At 42.9% G+C, this 19480-nt stretch overlaps 2 protein-coding genes across 5 annotated transcripts in view; one reads left to right on the top strand and one right to left on the bottom strand.

Annotated features, from left to right (window-relative positions):
- The window catches only part of dop1a (DOP1 leucine zipper like protein A), a 62167-nt gene extending 55356 nt beyond the window's left edge, over nucleotides 1–6811 (top strand). Inside the window, 8 exon segments of the mRNA XM_007893870.2 lie at nucleotides 854–1003; nucleotides 1542–1603; nucleotides 1828–1980; nucleotides 2497–2633; nucleotides 3369–3424; nucleotides 3978–4142; nucleotides 4458–4587; nucleotides 6233–6811. Coding sequence (XP_007892061.2) covers nucleotides 854–1003; nucleotides 1542–1603; nucleotides 1828–1980; nucleotides 2497–2633; nucleotides 3369–3424; nucleotides 3978–4142; nucleotides 4458–4587; nucleotides 6233–6538 — 1159 coding nt within the window. The 3' untranslated portion in view covers nucleotides 6539–6811.
- Nucleotides 2567–18646, bottom strand: pgm3 (phosphoglucomutase 3). Of its 4 annotated transcripts, XM_007893866.2 has the most exons (14): nucleotides 18269–18646; nucleotides 17114–17322; nucleotides 15969–16153; nucleotides 15209–15276; nucleotides 13928–14061; nucleotides 12926–13112; nucleotides 11887–12044; nucleotides 11498–11581; nucleotides 11216–11314; nucleotides 10453–10572; nucleotides 9560–9682; nucleotides 9196–9369; nucleotides 8333–8448; nucleotides 2567–2630 (listed from the first exon to the last, which is right to left on the bottom strand). In XM_007893866.2, the coding sequence occupies exons 2-13, from the start codon at nucleotides 17318–17320 to the stop codon at nucleotides 8359–8361; spliced, it is 1629 nt and encodes a 542-aa protein (XP_007892057.1). In that variant the 5' UTR covers nucleotides 17321–17322; nucleotides 18269–18646; the 3' UTR covers nucleotides 2567–2630; nucleotides 8333–8358. The 4 variants fall into 4 exon arrangements, with proteins under 4 accessions (XP_007892057.1, XP_007892058.1, XP_007892056.1 ...); XM_007893867.2 differs by lacking the exon at nucleotides 2567–2630 and having other exon boundaries at nucleotides 7722–8448; nucleotides 18265–18646; XM_007893865.2 differs by lacking the exon at nucleotides 2567–2630 and having other exon boundaries at nucleotides 7722–8448.
- Between the last annotated feature and the right edge of the window lie 834 nt (nucleotides 18647–19480).

Below are 19480 nucleotides of genomic sequence, written 5' to 3'. Positions count from 1 at the left end.
ACTCTCCTTCAATCCCCTTGCCCCTCCCTCCCCTTTTTCAAGTCCCGCCTGCGATGCTACTCTGCGCTGTATAATTGCAAGCTGTTGTTGTAGTGTAATGTTTTGTGAGTGAATGTGGCAGTCAATTTCAATGTCCATGTGCCAGTTACAAAAGCGCTGGCTGTCTGAAGTCAGCTCCAGGATACTAATACAGCAACATTTGTGTAAAATTGTCAACTTATTTTATATACTTCTGTATATAAATCCTGTGTAAGCCTTGTAAAAATATGATTTAAATGGGAAACTTTAATCCATGAATTTTCGGGGAAAAAATGTCCATCTAGATTGGTTCTTTATTGTCTTGGAAGTAAATAACATGTTCAGTAGGATCGAGAAAGTAAACCCACAACAATACTTCTAAATTTACCAAGGCAACAGAACCACAGGATACAGGTTTAGGATTGTGAAGAGCAGGTTTAAAATAGATACAGGAAGTATTTCTTTACACAGAAAATAATTAATGGCTGGAACTGGGTTACTAGGAAAAGTGGAAGAGCACTGGACTCATTGAACAAACTCTTGATGCAGTGATGGAAGATAATTGGTTTGGTATTCTGGAAGTTTGAGATGAGATGGAATGAAGGGTTTCTCTTATAACATCTTATGATCTGAGCTTCTGAAGGGTGCGTATACTGTGAGGATCACCCATTTCACAGGGTACTCTCTGCACGTTTCAATGATCATGTTATTAAGGCTAGAATGACTCTCACTGAATTTACACTGAATCAAGGCATAAGGGTGATGCTTGTGCTTTCTGAATGCAAGTCCTTCGTTCATCAAGTGTGACTGCTCTAAAATTGCTGTGTTCCTCCAGTGCCCACAACGCACCAAGTTACCGAGCATGTGTACAGCTGGTGAGCAGCCTGAGTGGCTACCAGTACACAAGGCGGTCCTGGAAAAAGGAAGCATTTGATCTCTTCATGGACCCCAACTTCTTTCAGATTGATCCATCATGTGTCAGCCAGTAAGTCCAATACCTTGTTTCCTGCCCGTCTTGAATAACCTGTAGTTTGGGTGAGAGAACGTCTGAAGCCTGTTTGAAGATTGTGTGGCTCCCAACCTGTTAACTTGTTTCACACACAGTATCAGTCACATATACAGCAAAATACAAAATTACATTTGTATAGCATCTTTCACGTCGGGAGGAGGTCCCAAGGCGCTGGGTTATAAGGATGCATATCCACTCGTCCTTATAACACAACCTTCAAAACACAGCTCTGTCGCCAGCTTTTGTCACTCGTGAGTTTTCATCTCAAAACTAAATGTGGTATGTCAGAGAGGGAGAGATCCCGTTTCTTTGAGCCCCTCTTCCCTGTTCTTCAGGTTTAGGCTCCCACCTCTTGTCAGATTCAAGTTCACAGCCTTGTCATTCTTCCTTTTGCCCTCCCAGATGGTCTATCCATCCCTCTCTCTGCTGTCTCCAGGTCCTCTCTGGACTCTGCCCTCCCTCCTACCAAACCCACTATGACTCTGATTGTAACAGTTTTTTTATTAACCTCTAGCTGGAGAGCCATTATCGACCACCTGATGACTCATGACAAAACCACTTTCAGAGATCTCATGAGTAAGTTACACCATCTATTTGCTGAGTTTTATTTTGTTTGTTTGCGCTGTGGTTCGTCTTTCTCTACTAGCTTGTGCATAGGACCTTAAAGTGCTTTAATTGATTCATTGTTGTGTAAATTATTGTAAGCTAAGATCTAGATGTGGCCGCTCATGTCCTATAATAAATACTATATTCAGGGTATTCTGCTGATTTCTCATTACTTTGTTCTTTTGCTCCCCCAGCCCGAGTGGCAGTGCCTCAGAGCAGCTCACTCAATCTGTTTGCCAGCCGAGAGGCCGAGCTGGAGCAGCGGGCAATGCACCTTAAAAGGCTGGCTTTTGCGATTTTCAGCAGTGAAGTGGATCAGTATCAGAAATACCTGCCAGACATACAGGGTCAGTTATTGCGGGGTTTGTCCACAAGAGAATGTCAACTCGCGAGCAGTTACAATTCCAAAATCTGATTCAGCTGTTTGTTTGGATGATATTCTAAACAGAGTTGTTACTCGGTCAAACATCTTAACCCAACATCAAACTGCTGAGGTTTATTTGCTGGTTTATTTATTTGGAATGAGCCCGATGTTATGCTGTTGATGTGGTCTGGCTTTCATGCTGAACGCATTATGTTCATCACCGGTGCAAGTTAGCCCAAACCTCAAGTGCCCTGGCCAACATACAATCAAATTGCAAATCCCCACACTTGTGTGTCAGTGCACAACAAGGATGTGTGCTATTTAGGGATTTTCAGGATACTGACATTACCTTGTACCATGACAAAACCTAGGGTGGATTATCTCATCGCTAATGTACGTATATCATGAATAAAGTATAAGATTGCCCTACGTATAGTTAATAGTCATGAGATTTTGAGGTTTATGATAAGTGTTTCTACAATAAAGTGCTGTGTTACAGAGCGCTTGGTGGAAAGCCTTCGTCTGCCTCAAGTGCCCACACTCCACGCCCAGGTCTTCCTTTTCTTCCGTGTGTTACTGTTGCGAATGTCTCCACAGCATCTGACTTCACTGTGGCCAACGATGATCACAGAACTGGTAAGATGAAGAAAAGCATTCCTGAACACAGAAAATAGACTCCACCCACAAAAAAATTGCCGAGGTTTTTATTTTGTGAATAATAAGACTTAACTTATCCTTAGAAATTGGTGGCCAGGACTTGATTTAGCCATTGGCCATACACATTGTGAACTGAATGCAAAATGCCATTCTCATCCACTGAGCGACGGAGTGAATTAATTTCACAATTCTAATCAAATCTCATGAGGTCTGATGAAAGGTTGTGGATCTGAAATGTTGGCTCACGTTCCTTTCTCCATAGATGTTGCCTGACCTGCTGAGTGTTCCCAATCTATTTTTGTTTCAAATCTCTTCAGGGTCTGAACTATGACTTGGGTTAATAGCTTGTGGGCTTAACCATGTTCAAATACACTCAAATATTTTTAATTATGCAATTAACCACCAATGACAGGACTACTGGTTATTCTCCAATGCTTTAAATAGGTTAATTAGAACTATTGGGCCAATTCCCCCCATCTGACTGAAGGCTACCCTCATTAGTACAAACCAGGATTGAAACATGACAACCTTTTGTATTAAGTTTATTATTGAACAGTTGTATCATTTCAGATTCGTTAGAATAACGTTTGCAATCTGTTCTGATTAGTTGTTAATTAACAACAAAGTGGACAAGCTGCTGTTTGGGGGGAGGTGATTGAGCTGAATTGATGCATTGTAAGTTGTTGCCTTGACATTTTTTGATGTTATTTAAAGGTGCAAGTGTGTTTGCTGATGGAGCAAGAGCTTACAGCAGATGAAGACATTTCGAGGTACGATATTGCTGCACATCCATCTCTGTAGTCAACCTGCAGTAATTCTCCCAAAGCAAGTTCCTGATCTAACAAACTGTTGATGTTGGTTCTCTATGTTGGCTCTGAAGGTCCCAGGTGACATGAGTTTGGGTAGTCTCAACACACTTCGTAGTTGTAGGCCTGGGCTCATGGCACAAAACTGTGCACCTGTTGACACTAAATTGGCAATCTCAGATTGGGAGGTGGGGGGAATGTTAAAGATCGAACACGTCCAGGGGATGATGGTTTGAGATTGGGGGTCAGGGTAGAAGGGAACCTACTCTGTGTCTGGCCCCAGGATACTCTATCTGAGAGTGCATGATGTGGCTTCAAATTCTAGTGTTGCGTCTACTTTGCATGATGATTATAAAGACTTGATGCGCAAACAAATAACTGTCAATGTCATATCTGTGTTTACAAGTCAAGTACTTGAGTATAGATGGGTCTTTTCCCAGGATTATTCCTTGAAGGGTAAAAATTCCAAAATCCGGAGTAAATGTTGTCTCAATGTTAACGTTATTCCCCATTTTAGAACTGCAGGTCCATCAGTGACCGGGTTAGAGACCACCTACATGGGAGGAAATGGTTTCTCCACATCCTACAACAACCAGCGGTGGCTTGGTCTCTACCTATCAGCGTGCAAATTCCTGGATCTTGCACTGACCTTACCCTCTGGAAACCTTCCGCAGTTCCAGATGTGAGTAATGTTAAAGCACAGCCTATTTGCTGTTATCATTGTGGCCTTGCATTTTTACTAGCGTCGGCAATAGAATATTTGTTTCGCCAGTAGAATCCTTGTGTATTGATAAACACCTTATAACTTCTCAAAGGATTTACTGTAAAGTGCAGTCCCTGTGTACTTATAGGTCATAATAATCAATTGTTCGGGGGTCAGCCAGGTGTCTTGACACATGCAGAAATTATTAATTTAAATTAACAATATATTATAAATATTAATTAAATAATAATTGGTGATTAACAATGATTAATTTCAGTTTATTGTTTGCAATAGGTATCGCTGGGCCTTCATTCCAGAAGTATCTGATGACTCTGGTCTGGAGGTCCGGAGACAGGGGACCCATCAACGGGAATTTAAACCCTATGTGGTTCGATTGGCAAAACTGCTTAGGAAAAGAGCAAAGGTAAAAGCATCTTCCCTTAAGCAATATTTATGGCAGTGTTTCTGCCCCCTCCCTTCTTCCTGATCACTATTTTTGGGGCATTTGCTTTGGGTTGCCCTCCTGATGTGAAAGGCAGTATACCAACTGTAAGGATTATTATTATTTAAAAAATCTGTTTTCAAAGTGTTTTGGTGTGAGGACAATCTCTCATTCTCTGCTTATACTACTTGAGCAGGTAGCAAGGCAACTGTGGTAGCTCACCAAGAGTCAAGAGGAAGAGAGAATTGAGAAAAGAGAATTAACAACTCACATTGCATTAGAGGCTGAAAAAACAATCTGTGCATTTGATATAGTGCCTTTCAAATCCAGGGGTACTCTCAAAGAGCTTCAACTGAGATAGGAATAGTAGTATCCATAGATGCCTCCATAGACGTTACCTGACCCTTTGAGGGTTCCCAGCGACTCCTGTTTTTGTTTAGGAATAGCAAAGTTTCTTTAAAATCTCATTAGTTGTTGGGTTCTGCCCCAGATCAGACATTTCAGGAGAGCTCAGTGGCACCTCTTCATTCCATGTTGTTTGGACATTGTTTGGCTTCTCAGTCAAGTATGATGCAAATAATAATAAATAATAATCCTTGCATTTAATATAGCACTTTTCACGTCTTCTAGACATCCCAAAGCGCTTCACAGAATATACTGTAAAGTGAATTGACTGTATATTTGTGGGCGAACACAGCAGCCAATTGTGCACAGCAATGTTCCACAAACAGTCATAGATTCAAAATGACCAATTTATTATTGTTTTGTTTTTTTGGAGGTATTATTATTAGGCGAGTGGAGTAAGGAAACTTGCCCAAGGTTTCGCCCTGCCAGGAATTGAACTCAGGTCTCTCACTTGCAAAGCGAGTGCTCTAACCACTGAGCTCCAGGACTCCAAGATTTCCTGGAAGGTGTTATAAAGGTTTAATGGAAGGTTTGCTTCCTTCTGTAGCTAACAATCATTCAAAAGAAAATATTCCACAAGGTGTACATTTTAGTGTATGTAAATGAGGAGCTCATTTCAAGGGTGTAATTAATTAACTTTATTTGTACATATGAGATGAGATCAGGTCCAACACTGTCTATTCTAGTGCTAGTTCCCCCCCCCCCCACCGAAGCATTCCAGTAGAAGCTGAACTGAGGCATTTGAATCAAGTTGATGGCAATTTTCCAGCTCTACCATTTTCTAAATCAGTGAAAGCAATAAATTGCTGTCTGTTGAATCAGTCCTGTGCTCGAACAGACTCACTTTTGTCTGTGTGCCATTTTTTTCTCATTTCTACTATCTACTGTATTTAAATATCCATATTAGCCTCTATTTGCGTAGCAGGAGGAGTTTTTTGGTGTACTACTTGTTGATGTTCGTTTTAGGAATAGATTGCAAATTAAAAGAAGACCTGGAATTGATAAACTGTATGGATCCTTTCCTTGGCACCACAAATTGAGTTTAATGCAGCACCAGGTTGAAGTGAGTTAGTACCCAATAAATGAAACTAGCAATTCAATTTCACGGGTAATGGAAGTGTGCAAAAAGCGTGAAATTAAATTGACTATGAATACTTCCAGAACAACAGGAGTTGGATGGTTAATAGCAGCAGGGTTGATAGATTTTGTTGTACATTTGCAGAAAAATCCAGAAGAGGATAACTCAGGGAGAACGCTAGCCTGGGAACCAGGTCACCTTCTGCTCACTGTTTACTCCATTCGCAGCATTGAGCATCTTTTGCCTTTCTTCAACGTCCTCAGCCAGTTTTTTTCCAACAAAGTCACAAGCAGGTCTGCTGGACACTCAGGGAGTCCTGTCCCCTACACAAGCTCCTTCTCAAACAAGGACATTAAAACAGAGAACCAGAAAGCCTTCTGGAACAAGGCCAGACAAAAAATCGAAGAGGTACTCGAGAAAGATTTCCTGGAAGGTGTTATAAAGGCTTAATGGAAGGTTTGCTTCCTTCTGTAGCTAACAATCATTCAAAAGAAAATATTCCACAAGGTGTACATTTTAGTGTATGTAAATGAGAAGCTCATTTCAAGGGTGTAATTAATTAACTGTATTTGTACATATGAGATGAGTCCTGAATGCTGAACTTATGAATCAGGTTTTTTTGTTGTATCATTGGCTCATATCAATTATGGTGCCTAAAATGTAAATGGCTGACTGTTCTATTCCCTTTTGTTCTGAATAAATGCACTCCTGTGATAAATTGTATAATTGGTGACCTATTATTCTGCGTGTTTTCCTCATTGTGATAAAAAATGGACTACAGTACCATAGATCATAAAGAGGTAATTTGGTCCAACACTGTCTATTCTAGTGCTAGTCCCCTCCAATCCCAAAGCATTCTGGTAGAAGCTGAACTGAGGCATTTGAATTTTCAACTCACTCTGCGAATGTGGTTGTTGGTTAAAGTCCCTCCCATACTTTGGCCCAATAAAAGATTTACAGAAGTATTTTAATGCACACATCAGCTGAAAAAGTAAAACTGCTATAAACTTGTTTTTGGTAGAAAAACTTTAAACCCACCACCATGATAGTTTTCAGAATAGATAACTTCAAATGATTAAAACCTAACCCTGACATTAAAAAAACTTCCTCCATGGTCCCTCCCAGCCATCTTATTCTTTTCCCTTCCTTCATGCAGTACTTGTAATAACCATTCGACCCCCCCCCGCAAAACACCTTTCTTGCAGGTCACTTTAGAGATAAACTACGTGAGTGGAAGAGCATTATTTTGCCCTCTTGGTAAATGACTAATGATATTCAGTCACCCAGATCCAATAAGAAAACCACCAGTTGGGCATTGTTTTTTGTTCTGCAGAGTATTATCCCGTTTAAGACTTTCAATGTGCATTTCCATTTGTCTGGGATGGAATGTGCAAAAAAAAACATAAAAAACATTGGTACTTTATAGGATTTTCCAATGTAACAAAGAAATTATTTCAATTATTAAATAAGTCACTCATTTCACATTCCCCTAGTTTACATCCACAGGATGGCTCCTTGTGTGTTACCAGGCAGTGACTAAGATTGGAATCACCATATGCGTCCTTAAAAACATCAATATTGCTCTTAGATGAAATAAAATCCTTGCATTTTACAGGAGGGGTGTCTAAGTGCTTCACTGGATTTTACTGTAAAATGCAGTGACTGTGTATTTTGTAGGCCAATGCGATAGCCAATAGGCACACCGCAATATCCCACAAACAGACAATAGTGAACAATTTAATCTGGAAGAAAGTCCCTCCTCTTTCCAAGTAGTGTCGCGAGATCTTTAACATCCACCTGAACAGGCAGAAGGGATCTCAGTTTAATATCTAATCTGAAGGACAGCGCCTCCCGACAATGCAGTGCACTGCAGCACTCTGTTGGAATGTGACTTCAAAATCCTAACGGGACTTGAACCCACAACCTTCTGGCTCAGAAGTGGGAGTGAGCTGGGCTGGAATCTAAATAATAACAAAAGGCTGCAAATGCCTCATTTCTGCAGCTCTTGTGGGGGTACTTTTCCTAAATTCTAACCCTATCCAGGCAAATATTTCAAACTTAACTTTTGCTTTGTCAGGATTTCCAGTGAGTAATTCTGATTAGAGCGTACAAATGGCCACCATTTGTTCTAATGGAATCTGTACATTGAGGTGTGAAGGGTTACTGAAATTCCAGCTGTGCTGATACCAGTCGATGTAGTGTTATTGTAAAGTAAGGCACCTGGTTTTGCAAATGTTGACATACTTGCTAATGTTTTGATCTCTATTTGTTCAATGCAGTGGCTTCGGTTTCTCTCCGACACCTCCAGCTAACTCGTAAACAAGGCAGCTGACCTTGTGTGCCAGTGTATCTGCATTGCTCTGTAAAACACGAATAAACATTGCGTGAAATCATACACTGCTGTGAACAACAGCAGAAAGAAAAGTAAAGCTTTATTCTATGGGAGATCAATTTGCTCTTGTGCTGGACGGGTGGCCCGTTTGTACAGGTTCAGCTAAGTGTAGTCAGTTATAGAGTGGTGTTCGTGCTATCAAAACAAGGGCAAAGAGCAGTCCAGCTCCAAGCAGAAAACCATTGTCCAAGATAAGACCCAAAATATTTTATTCAGTCAAAGCCTGCCATTGAAGGGTGAATTTGTAGAAGAACGGGTGGCTAACTTGCAGAGATGTTGCCATGCTCCACGTACCTTACAAGTGAAGGGAAATGAAGATGGCTACCACTCACACCAAGTAGTTGTGTCTATAGCTATATATGTGTGTATACGTGTGTGTATAAAACAAGGCATGAATATTGATGTATCATGAATACTGATACAGTGATAGAACACAACGTTTTGGGTCCTATTCTAAGTTTGGGCCAACATGAATTTAACTTGAAAGAAGCAGATGCCTTGCGTTTCCAGGCTGTAACCAAGAATGGAGTTGCCGCATTTATCCTGTAAGCAGCAATTTTGCCCTTAGAAGAAAAATAATCCTTGCATTCTACATCAGGGGAACGTCTCAAAGTATCTCACTGCCATTGAGTGGAAACCCTTGACTATCCAATGAGTTGAGACATTCTCCTGATGTGAAAGGCGTTATGTAAATGCAATTTGTTGTTGGCATTACCTGGGTGTCTGCTTCAGCGTACACCCGCACCACGTCTTCTGTGCCTGATGGACGAACAAAAGCCCGTGACAACTTGTACTTCTTCACCAGAATATCGAGCTGTTCCTGGAGCCCCGGGGGAGTCACTGCACGTCTCCCAGCGTTAACTGTGCTGATCACTTGCCGATTGACCACCTGGTGCAAACCACATAGCACTATAAAACACAGCTGGAAGACTTGGACTTGGATTATAAAAATCAGAATCTAAAACAAATCTCCAGAGAGCAGTTATTTACTGAAACTTGTATCAAGATCCTCGATTTTCCCCCCTTCCTTAATTATCTCCCCCACATCGCAAAACACATGCCAAGTAAAGTGGCCTCACCTTGACTTTGAGTTGCCTGTTGGGGAGGTCAGTGTAAATGGAATTCCATTGCTGCACAGTGAAACCTTTGATTGAAAGGATGGCCTCGATTATCAGCATGTCTGATATGGCGTCACCCACCGTCTGAAAAGCAGATACAAGAGGTCAGCAAAGCCACCAGATCCAGAAGAGGGCCGGACCTCAGTCTTCCTCCTCTTTGCTGCAGCAGGTAAAATCAATCCAAACTAAGCCAGCAACAGGGCAAGAGCAGTTCAGAATATTAGGGTTAATTTTGTTTTAAAATAAGAAGCAACAATAGCAACCTGCTCACGGTCCAGAATTCAATTGCTCATTAATATAAATCTCTGGAGCGGCCTCGGTGTCCGCTGGCTGTATTCACGCTCTCAGCAGATAAATGAAAACTGAGAAGCTACTTATGTCAGTTTCTGGGCTGCTCTCAGCTCCAGCAACACATCACTGGACTCCAGTAAATCTGCCCCACCACAGACTGGACAATCAGTCAAGAATACTAGCGTTCGTAGACCAGACATCCGAGATGTAACCTGCAGAACAGATGTCCCTGTGCACTATCTTCAGATTTATCCTGACTACCCAGAAACGACTTGTACTTGGAAGAACTTAGGGAATATTTCCATTGTGTATAGGATCAGAAACGATTACAATCTCAAAGTGAAGAAAACCCCTGCACTCCAGTGACACATTATTGGACGTAAAAAGGAGTAGTTACAACAATGCAATCTCATTTTACTGGCAATCGCTAACATTTCTTTACCAGTATCCCGCATGCATTCACAGAAAAGCTGAGCACATTCATAGCAGCGAAAAACCCACTAACAAGCAGTGAATGGAAAGCTTCCATGTTACGTATCATACTCTGTCCGAGACTGACTTACCTGGTTGATCAGATCAATAGTGTTTGCAAGCATTTTAGCTGCATCGCATTTCTCTTTTGATTGCTTCTCATCCAGGACCATCCTTCTGATCTTCTTCTCAGCTTCCTTACTGAAAAGTACCTTGGAAGATTGTAAAGTGAAAGCTTGCTCAGACTTACTGTAGCAGCAACACAGCACCTTGTGCAGTACATGGAATTGTGGGGATTCAGAGGCAAAGAAAGAACTTTTTATAACCTCTCAGCACAATGAAAAGTCTCAAAGCACTTCACAGAGGAGTGTCTGTTTCTGTAGGGAAACACAGCCGCCATTTGCAGCAGCGAGATACAGCAAACAGCAGTAAAGTCAACAATCAATGTATCTGGAGGAGCGCTGGCAATGACACAAGGAAAAACTTCTCTTTTCGATATTGACTTGTTACAAAATTATGCAAGAGGAAAGGTAGAAGCTTTCCATTACTGGGGATAGCACTTTTTTTTCAAATAAAAGTGCAATCACAATAGTTGCAAATTATTTCAAAAAACAGGATTTCAGGTAAGAGTGTTCCTTTCTTCCCTGATTCCTATTTATCCATTACAGTAATTTACTGGGTTAAGAGAGAATAAAGTTGAGGGATATGGAGAAATAGCTGGATATGGGACTAGGGATAGGATCTAGGTTAGGCACCCATGTAGAGTATAAGTACTAGCCAGATTGGATAGGCTGAATGGCCTGATTCTGAGCTGTGCTTTCTATGAATCTGTGAGCTCCCCATTCAAACACTTACTGTGCCATGGCCATTGGCTTCAAAATAAACACCAACATCAAACTCCTGGGCTTTATGATGTAAATGCTTCACCCCTGTACTCACACAGTGAACGGGAACCTGGGAAAACCAAAACAGAAGTGCATGTACTGTTATAAAGATAGAGAACATTTCAAGACAGAAACCTCACACAAACATTGAATGCCAGCCAGCTCCTGAGATGCTACTTAAAATTTTGGAAAAGGAACTCATATTTGTCTAAAGTTATTGTAAGAAACATCAATCTCAGAATTGTATTCTTACCTTCATAACTTCTTCTATGTATCTTGTTGAGCTTCCATTGGCGTAGGCAGTCTGCACCACTGCTATCTGCAAATCTAAGTCTACCTGAGGATTAAAAGCAGAAATCCATTCTGAGACCATGTACCGAATATCTAGCTCTAGTGCTACTTCTGCAATGAAGAGTGCCCCATTCACTCACAGCTTGCAAAACTGACAAGTCTCCGGTGATAATGGGAGGTGTAACATGTTGTATAGATTGGAGAAGAGATGAACTGGGATTTAGAAAGTATTCCCATTACCTCGACATTTGTATTTTTTCAATGTGATTCTTCACATTTTCCAAATAATCCTTCAATACAAAAGTTATGCCAGATGATAATTGCTGATTAACTGTTAAAGGGAAGCGGCACCTTGGCAAGAAGTTCCATCAGAAAGGTGGTAATTAAAGTTGCTATCTTGTCTCCGTCAAGTAAATGGAATTGCCCAGCTTTGTCGGCGTAATAGTACACAATTCGGTCCCCGTCTCCGTCAAATGAACAGCTCCGCTCGTTAACCTTCATGTCCAAACCTAAACAGAAAACAAATATCCCTTCACTGTGAACCTGGTCCATACCAATGCCACAAGAGAGCCACCTCCTTTATTAAACTCATTCAGTTGAACAGTTGGCTGATATCAAACAGTGCTCCAACTGTAACAAAGTAATAACAAAATGCTTTTGTGTTCAGATACTGAGTAAGACTGTCTGCTTTCACCACATCTCTTATACGTTTTGCCCAAAGAATATAGTCAATTCACTTTACAGTATATTTCTGTTAAGCGCTTTGAGACGTCTAGAAGACGTGATAACAACAACTTGGATTTATATAGCGCCCTTCATGCCGGACGGCATATCAAATGGGAGGATTATTATATGTATTCCAGCTTGTCAAGTCAGAAGTTTTTTTTTGCTTAGAAAGCCTGATTTTACAAAGGAACCTCATTCAGTGCTTCCACATGGTGCCTTCACCGGTCACATGACTGCACTTGCACAGAAAGCCCCGGCCTCACAATACACAACAATACCAAAAGCAAGGATTATTATTATTTTGCTGCTCGTGTTAATAGGTTAAGTTGTACACTGACATTACACACAACCAAACATAATACTGCAAGCCAGACAGGCTGTGCGTGCGTGATGCAGGTAGCCAGACGCGAGACCATGAGGCACTCTCATAGGGGATCAGTGTTATACAGCAGCACATTACAATGGGGCTCCATTGTAACATCAAACAATATCTAAATGGACCTGGGTGGGTCATTATAAAATGTAGCTTGCGATAAACAGAGCAGTCACCTGAAGTTACCAGAAAGGACTAATTTTACACACTATTCTTCTATAAATTTTGTCAAATGCTGGAATGACTTTCTGTTTAGCGGATAGTTTACAAGTGAACACTTTCTCAACTTGCCTTGAGGTGGCTTCTGCCCGACCTTCACATAATCTGCCCCACAGAGGTGGTTGAGTTTGCCACTGGTACCATTGTTGTACAGCTTCAATATAAGCTTCTTCTGCAGATATGGCTCCATTTCCTGAAGTTTCAAGGCTCCAATACCATTAGCCCCGTCCACATTCAGTTGTTCAGGGCTGCAGCAAGCCTGTAAGGAAACCAGAAAAATAGATCAGTGACCAACCCTATCTCAATACAATTCATCAGCGAAGTTACTTCTCCAACAAAACCAATTTTATGAGCAAGACTGAAATTCCACCTAGATGAGAAGGGATTTTCTTCAAGTGTCCTGGCCCAAAATTCTCCCAAATAAAGTTGGTCATTCGCTTCATTACTGTCTGTGGGGCATTACTGTGCGCAAATTTACTGCTGTGTTCACCTACAATTAGTTTACAGTGAATCCTGTGAAAATGTTTCGTAAGACAATATACCAAATGCAATGATTATTTATATTATTTACCAACATTATGCAACTCCCTTTTTTTTGACTGACTAATTCTGTCTTCATCGTGCTTGTGTGACCATTGCCTATTGTGCCTCCTATTTCACTTGTAATACACAGGGCCCAACATTTGACTGTATTGCATTATAATCCTTGCATTTGATATAGTGCTTTTTCACATCTTCTAGCCGTCTCAAAGCGCTTCACAGAATATACTGTAAAGTGAATTGACTGTATATTTTGTGGGAAAAATGTGGCAGACAATTGCGCACAGCAGTGTCCCACAAACAGTCGTGGATTGAGTGACCAAATTATTATTGGTTTTTTTTCTCAAGCGATTATTATCAGGCATGTGGAGTAAGGAAAATTGCCCAAGGTTTCGCCCTGCCGGGAATCAAACCCAGGCCTCTCGCTTGCAAGGCGAGTGCTCTAACTACTGAGCTACAGGACTTGGTGGTCATAGGGAATTCCATTTCCCTATGACCACCAAGAGCTTATAAGGAACCATGGTTGGTAATTACCTTAGCTGTCAGTGCAATAAAAGCTTGAGATAGTTTCTTGTAATATCCTTCAACTGTTGCAGTCCCATACTGCTCCTGGGTGTTCCAACAGCAAACCATGTAGTGCAACTGAGGGGTGGTGACAAGGCCATAATCTACAACAAAGACAGATCACATTAATCAGGCAGCTCACAAAATACACAGTCAATCCACTTTGCAGTATATCTGTGAAGCGCTTTGAGATGTCTCAACGACGTGATAAAACGTTATATCAAATGCAAGGATTATTATTATACAGCTCAGCAGACTGATCAACCAGACAGACTCCAGGCTAAAATTCAGCACTAGCCCCAGTGAAACAACCAACAACCAACATTAAAGCGCTCTGAGACGCCGTCCGGCATGGAGGGCGCTATATAAATCCAAGTTGTTGTTGTTAATGTGGGCACAATGCCTGGCTCCAGTTCGGCTCCAGCAGATTTCCATGGAATTCACGAAATCAATTTGGTTCAGGGCTAATATTCGATGGCAGCATGTGATTCTCATGCTTTCCTTAGCTCAATTTCAATGAATGGCAGTCAGACCTCATTGAGGACACTCCTTAAAGATTCTGACATGACCTGATGTGAACTGATTGTTCTTCCCCCACCCCAAACTCCCTCGGCTGACAGCAACGACAGCAGCCTACCATATATATATATACACACACACATATATATATATATATATACACACACTGTAAACCCATTACCTGCACTTTCCCTAGGTCCTTTATTATGTTTCCATAAGTATTCAGCCAATGCTGTTAAAACATTCTCTGTTTCAACATGGGCACAGATTTTCAATACATAATAATATTAATCCTTGTATTTTGATATACCGCCTTATCACATCGTCGAGACCTATCAAAGCACTTCACAGGATATACTTTGAAGTGGAGTGTCTGTGTATTTTGTGGACGAATGTGGCAGTCAGTTTGCACATAGCGATGACCCACAATCAGCCAAGGAGTTAATTTATTTGGGGATTATTGGCCAGGAAGAAGCTCCCTTCCCCCTTTGAATAGTGCCATTTAACGTCCACCTGAACAGGCAGGCGGGACCTCAGTTTAACGTCTCATCTGAAGGATGGCGCCTCCGACAATGCAATACACCCCATCAGGGAAGTGTCAGCTTAGACAAGGTGAGTTCAAAAATCCTGATTTGGGATTTGACCCACAACCTTCTGACTCTGAGGCATAGAGATGCAAATTACTATGCACAAACATAAAATCTTACCCATTGTACTGATGTGGACACTTACCTTGGTGGCTTCCTCCTAGGACACTGATACCATCAATAACAGCCTGGGAAAGCTTGAGGCTGCTAGGCCTAAAGATCAAAATGCACAAAAGCAAACGTTATATAACTTTAACACAGAAAGCTTTCATACTCACGGAAAGGGATGTTTGTGTGCATGTGTTCATCATCTTAATAATAATAATCCTTGCATTTGATATAGCGCTTTTCACGTCGGGAGGACGTCCCAAAGCGCTTCACAGAACACACTGTAAAGTGAATTGACTGTATATTTTTTGTGGGCGAACGCGGCAGCCAATTGCGCACAGCAAAGTCCCACAAACAGTCGTAGATTGAAAATGACCAATTTATTATTGTTTTATGTTTTGGAGGAATTATTATTAGGCTCTGTGTGGAGTAAGGAAACTTGCCCAAGGTTTTGCCCTCTGCCTGGAATTGAACTCAGGTCTCTCGCTTGCAAACGAGTGCTCTAACCCTGAGCTACAGGACTCCATTTATATCAGATTTATATCAGTCACCTCAACAGACAAATAAATAAAAAATACAATCTTACTGCAAAAACAGAGTACTTGATCCCATCCAAGGGAAATCTCAGGCTGCTTGTTGTCATAAGAAATGTTCCCTGAAATGGGATTAAACATTTAGCATTCTCTATACCTCTTGCTGGGAATAAACTCATGGTTCATTTCAAAGCCTCACTAAGCATGAATCTTACCATGAGTTGCCTTTCAGATCAGATGCTTTGCAGAAGCCGAGACACCTACCGTGTGTCTCTGCCAAGAATCACGTGAGCCGCCTCCTGCATGTTGATCGACTCCTTCTCGACAACATTGGTCAGAATAGTCTTCAGATGCTGTTCTTCTGCGTTTGCTAACAGTGTGGCGTACTCTTCCCAGGCAGGGGCAAGCATCTCACCCAGAGGGTCAACCAGCTTCACCCCATTGTCCATCTATCACAGAAAAAGATAAGTTATAAAAGTGCTTGCTGCGAAGACCTTGGTACCCTTCAGACATTGTTTGTTGAAGTATCTTCTACCCTATATGGAACCAGGCCCTGCCGAGCTGGTTTGCCAATGGTCTGTCAAAACACACATTTACAACAATGAAGCAACTGAGAATAAACTTCAGGCACCTGAAAGATACTCAGCCACAGCTTCCACTTAAGAGTCAGGAATACATACAACATTACAAAATCTTCCTCTCAAATGGTACATGAAGTTTCGGCATATTTTGACTAGTATTCAGTACCGTTATGCAAAAAATTTCATTCAGCTTCTTTGGGAATCCTTGAAGGAAAATGTTATTCCTGACAGAGAAGCTTTGATATTTGAGGAATGCATGAATTGACTTCAAGACTACGGTCAACAAAAAAACTTGTATAAATTGGGCCTGGCACACAGCGGTGAAATGCTTCACCGAGGACTGGCATGTTGTTTGACAACATATGTGGTTACACCTTCACCATCAATAACACTCCTCATTGTAGAGATGCTAATCACATGCAAAGAGGAGGAGATATAAAATGGGGCAGTCAATTCACCATATTCTCTTCGGAACGATTGGTAGCAGTCTATTGAATCACAAATGGTGGAAGCAGGACATCACAGCAGAGTGCAGTCTGGTCGTTAACCAATGTCCAACTTCAGCTAAAGTCCAGTTCTCGGCTCCGCTCCACTAACACGTGGGAATACTGGCTAGTTTTTATCTTCTCCTTAACCCAGGAGCGTGCAAACTGCTGCTTTGCCTGAGATCAGATAACTCAGCACAAGTCAGGGAACAAATGTGGGATGGTTATTATAAGCCGATGGCCACACGGTATATTCTGCTGTTTAAAGACTTTGAAATGATAAAGAAGCAATTCCTGTTTTCTCACTTCAGTCAGACTATACCGTGGTGGGACAGCGCAGTACCTCAGGGTTGTGCGAGGCCGTGACCACTACACCAATGCTACATTTGGATAACTTCGACCTCAGGACGGCCAGCAATCCCATGCGGAACATGACATGATCCAGCTGTTCAGCCTTTTCACGGAATCCCGCTGTTCCATACTGAAGAACCAGCCCCAGAGGCTTTGGGTGTTTCCCGGATACCTTCACAACTTCTTCAAAGCAAGCCATTTCTGTGCAAGAAACAAAACCGATATTACAACAACACCTCACACCCAGTGTCTGTTTTATATTAAAAAAATTGGTCACTTCAATCCACGACTGTTCGAGGGACACTGCTGTGCACAATTGGCTGCCGGATTTCTCCCACAAAATATAGTCAATTCACTTTACAGCATATTCTGCGAAGCGCTTTGAGACGTCTCAAAGACGTGATAAGGCACTATATCAAATGCAAGGATTATTATTATTATAAGACAACATTGTCGAACCACAGAGCTACCAGACTCATATGGCTCACGAAGGGTCTCAGTGTGGGTCACAAGCACCGCAGCGGCTTCAGCAGAAAGCACGCGTCTCAAAAATAATTCTCGCTGACAATTGGCTTACGGAGACGTGTGCATGGCTATCTGAACACGTATATCTAAACACAAATATGTGTACGTGGGAAAAATGTATCCAGTCAGGTTTTTCGAATATTCAATTGATATCCTACAGTCATCGAAAATAATACCTGTCCGAGTGATCAAACCAAATGAGCGTTGCTCAATTGACACATGTTTTTGAGTGACAATATGTAGATTTATATATTAAACGTACAATTCGCATGAACTGTTTCCCGTATATTTAAAGGAATATACACTGCACCTCCCGACGCCTCTAATTCTCTTTGTATGTAAACGTGTGTCAGTTAAATACGAGCAACTTTTTTCGACTCGGTGTGTGGCTCACATTGCTCGTGTCACACGTGTAGCTCTCAGTGCACGACTGGGGTTTGACAACACTGATGTGGGGGAATGTCCTGAATGCGCGTTCTCACTCACAGCCAATGAGTCTGACAATCCGGAAAGTGTAAGGAATAAGGAGCCGATAAAGATGTAAACCTGTGGGGGGGTCTCTCCCCCCCTTCACCCGTCTTCAGATCGCATCTGAAGACGGTTCCTCTTTGACGATACCTACGGTTCGCCTTATTCCCCTTTTCCGCGGTTTGGCTTCGATCGCTGTTCACAGCGCTCTCTGAGGCTCTCTATACCCCGCGTGGAAGGTGCGATGAGTGCCAGTTGCTGCCGCTGTCGGATCCGATTCTCATTGCCGTCGGTTTAACCCCACATTCCCCGCCTCAGGAACGTGTCGGAGACTTCGCCTAATACACATTTAAACGTGAACGGTAATCCCGAGCACCGACTGCGACACCTCCGGCGACGTCCGAGACTGAATGAAGTGCCAACTCATCGCTGCAGCTCAGCCGCGCCCCAACTGACGTGACCGGGACTCACTGGGACCGGCGGAAGCACACACCCACCCACAGCACCAGCCACTGGGCCCACACACACACCCACCCACAGCACCAGCCACTGGGCCCACACACACACCCACAGCACCAGCCACTGGGCCCACACACACACCCACAGCACCAGCCACTGGGCCCACACACACACCCACAGCACCAGCCACTGGGCCCACACACACACCCACCCACAGCACCAGCCACTGGGCCCACACACACACCCACCCACAGCACCAGCCACTGGGCCCACACACCCACAGCACCAGCCACTGGGCCCACACACCCACCCACCCACAGCACCAGCCACTGGGCCCACACACACACACCCACAGCACCAGCCACTGGGCCCACACACACACCACACACCACCAGGCCACCACAGCCCACACCACTGGGCCCACACACACACCCACAGCACCAGCCACTGGGCCCGGGGCCCACACTGGGGGGGGGGACCACACACAGCACTCCCCCGGGTCCCGCCGCCGGTCTCCTCACCTCACCTCACCCACCCACCCGCCTGACTCCCCCGCGCATGCTCAGATCGGCAGCCTCGCCGCGCAGGCGTGTGAGCGCCAGTCAGACAGACACACAGACAGACAGACACACACACACGTGTAACCAGAGCCCAGACGTGTCTGAGCTGGGAGTTGCTCTGGCGTCCGCGGGACAAGACTGTGGGATATGGTTGAATACCGTGGGCCGTAATTCAGGCAGTTTCGCCTCTTGACGTTTCGCTGATGATGTGGATGTGAAGATCCTGGGGACAATCTCAGAGATCAGTTGCGTCGGCCTCCCAACACATCTCCTTGCAGCTCCTTGCCATGTAGTTGTGCCGAACCCTTTATCGAAATCGTGTTGTTGGGAGTCCCGTAGCTCAGCTG

Source organism: Callorhinchus milii, unplaced genomic scaffold (genome assembly GCF_018977255.1).
Source record: "Callorhinchus milii isolate IMCB2004 unplaced genomic scaffold, IMCB_Cmil_1.0 Scaffold3, whole genome shotgun sequence".
Lineage (NCBI taxonomy): Eukaryota > Metazoa > Chordata > Chondrichthyes > Chimaeriformes > Callorhinchidae > Callorhinchus > Callorhinchus milii.
The sequence above is the reverse complement of the archived record's forward strand: the minus strand, read 5'-3'. Positions and strand labels throughout refer to the sequence as shown.

Bases quoted from the DNA above. Each gene is read 5' to 3' on its own strand.
- pgm3 (XM_007893866.2), bottom strand. From the start codon at position 17,320: ATGGCTTGCTTTGAAGAAGTTGTGAAGGTATCCGGGAAACACCCAAAG. The intron at 15,277-15,968 runs GTAGGTGTCTCG...TTTGATCTTTAG, and splicing joins ATTCTTGGCAGAGACACACG to GCCTAGCAGCCTCAAGCTTT. The intron at 8,449-9,195 runs GTAATGCCAACA...CGTGTTTTACAG, and splicing joins ACGCTGAAGCAGACACCCAG to AGCAATGCAGATACACTGGC.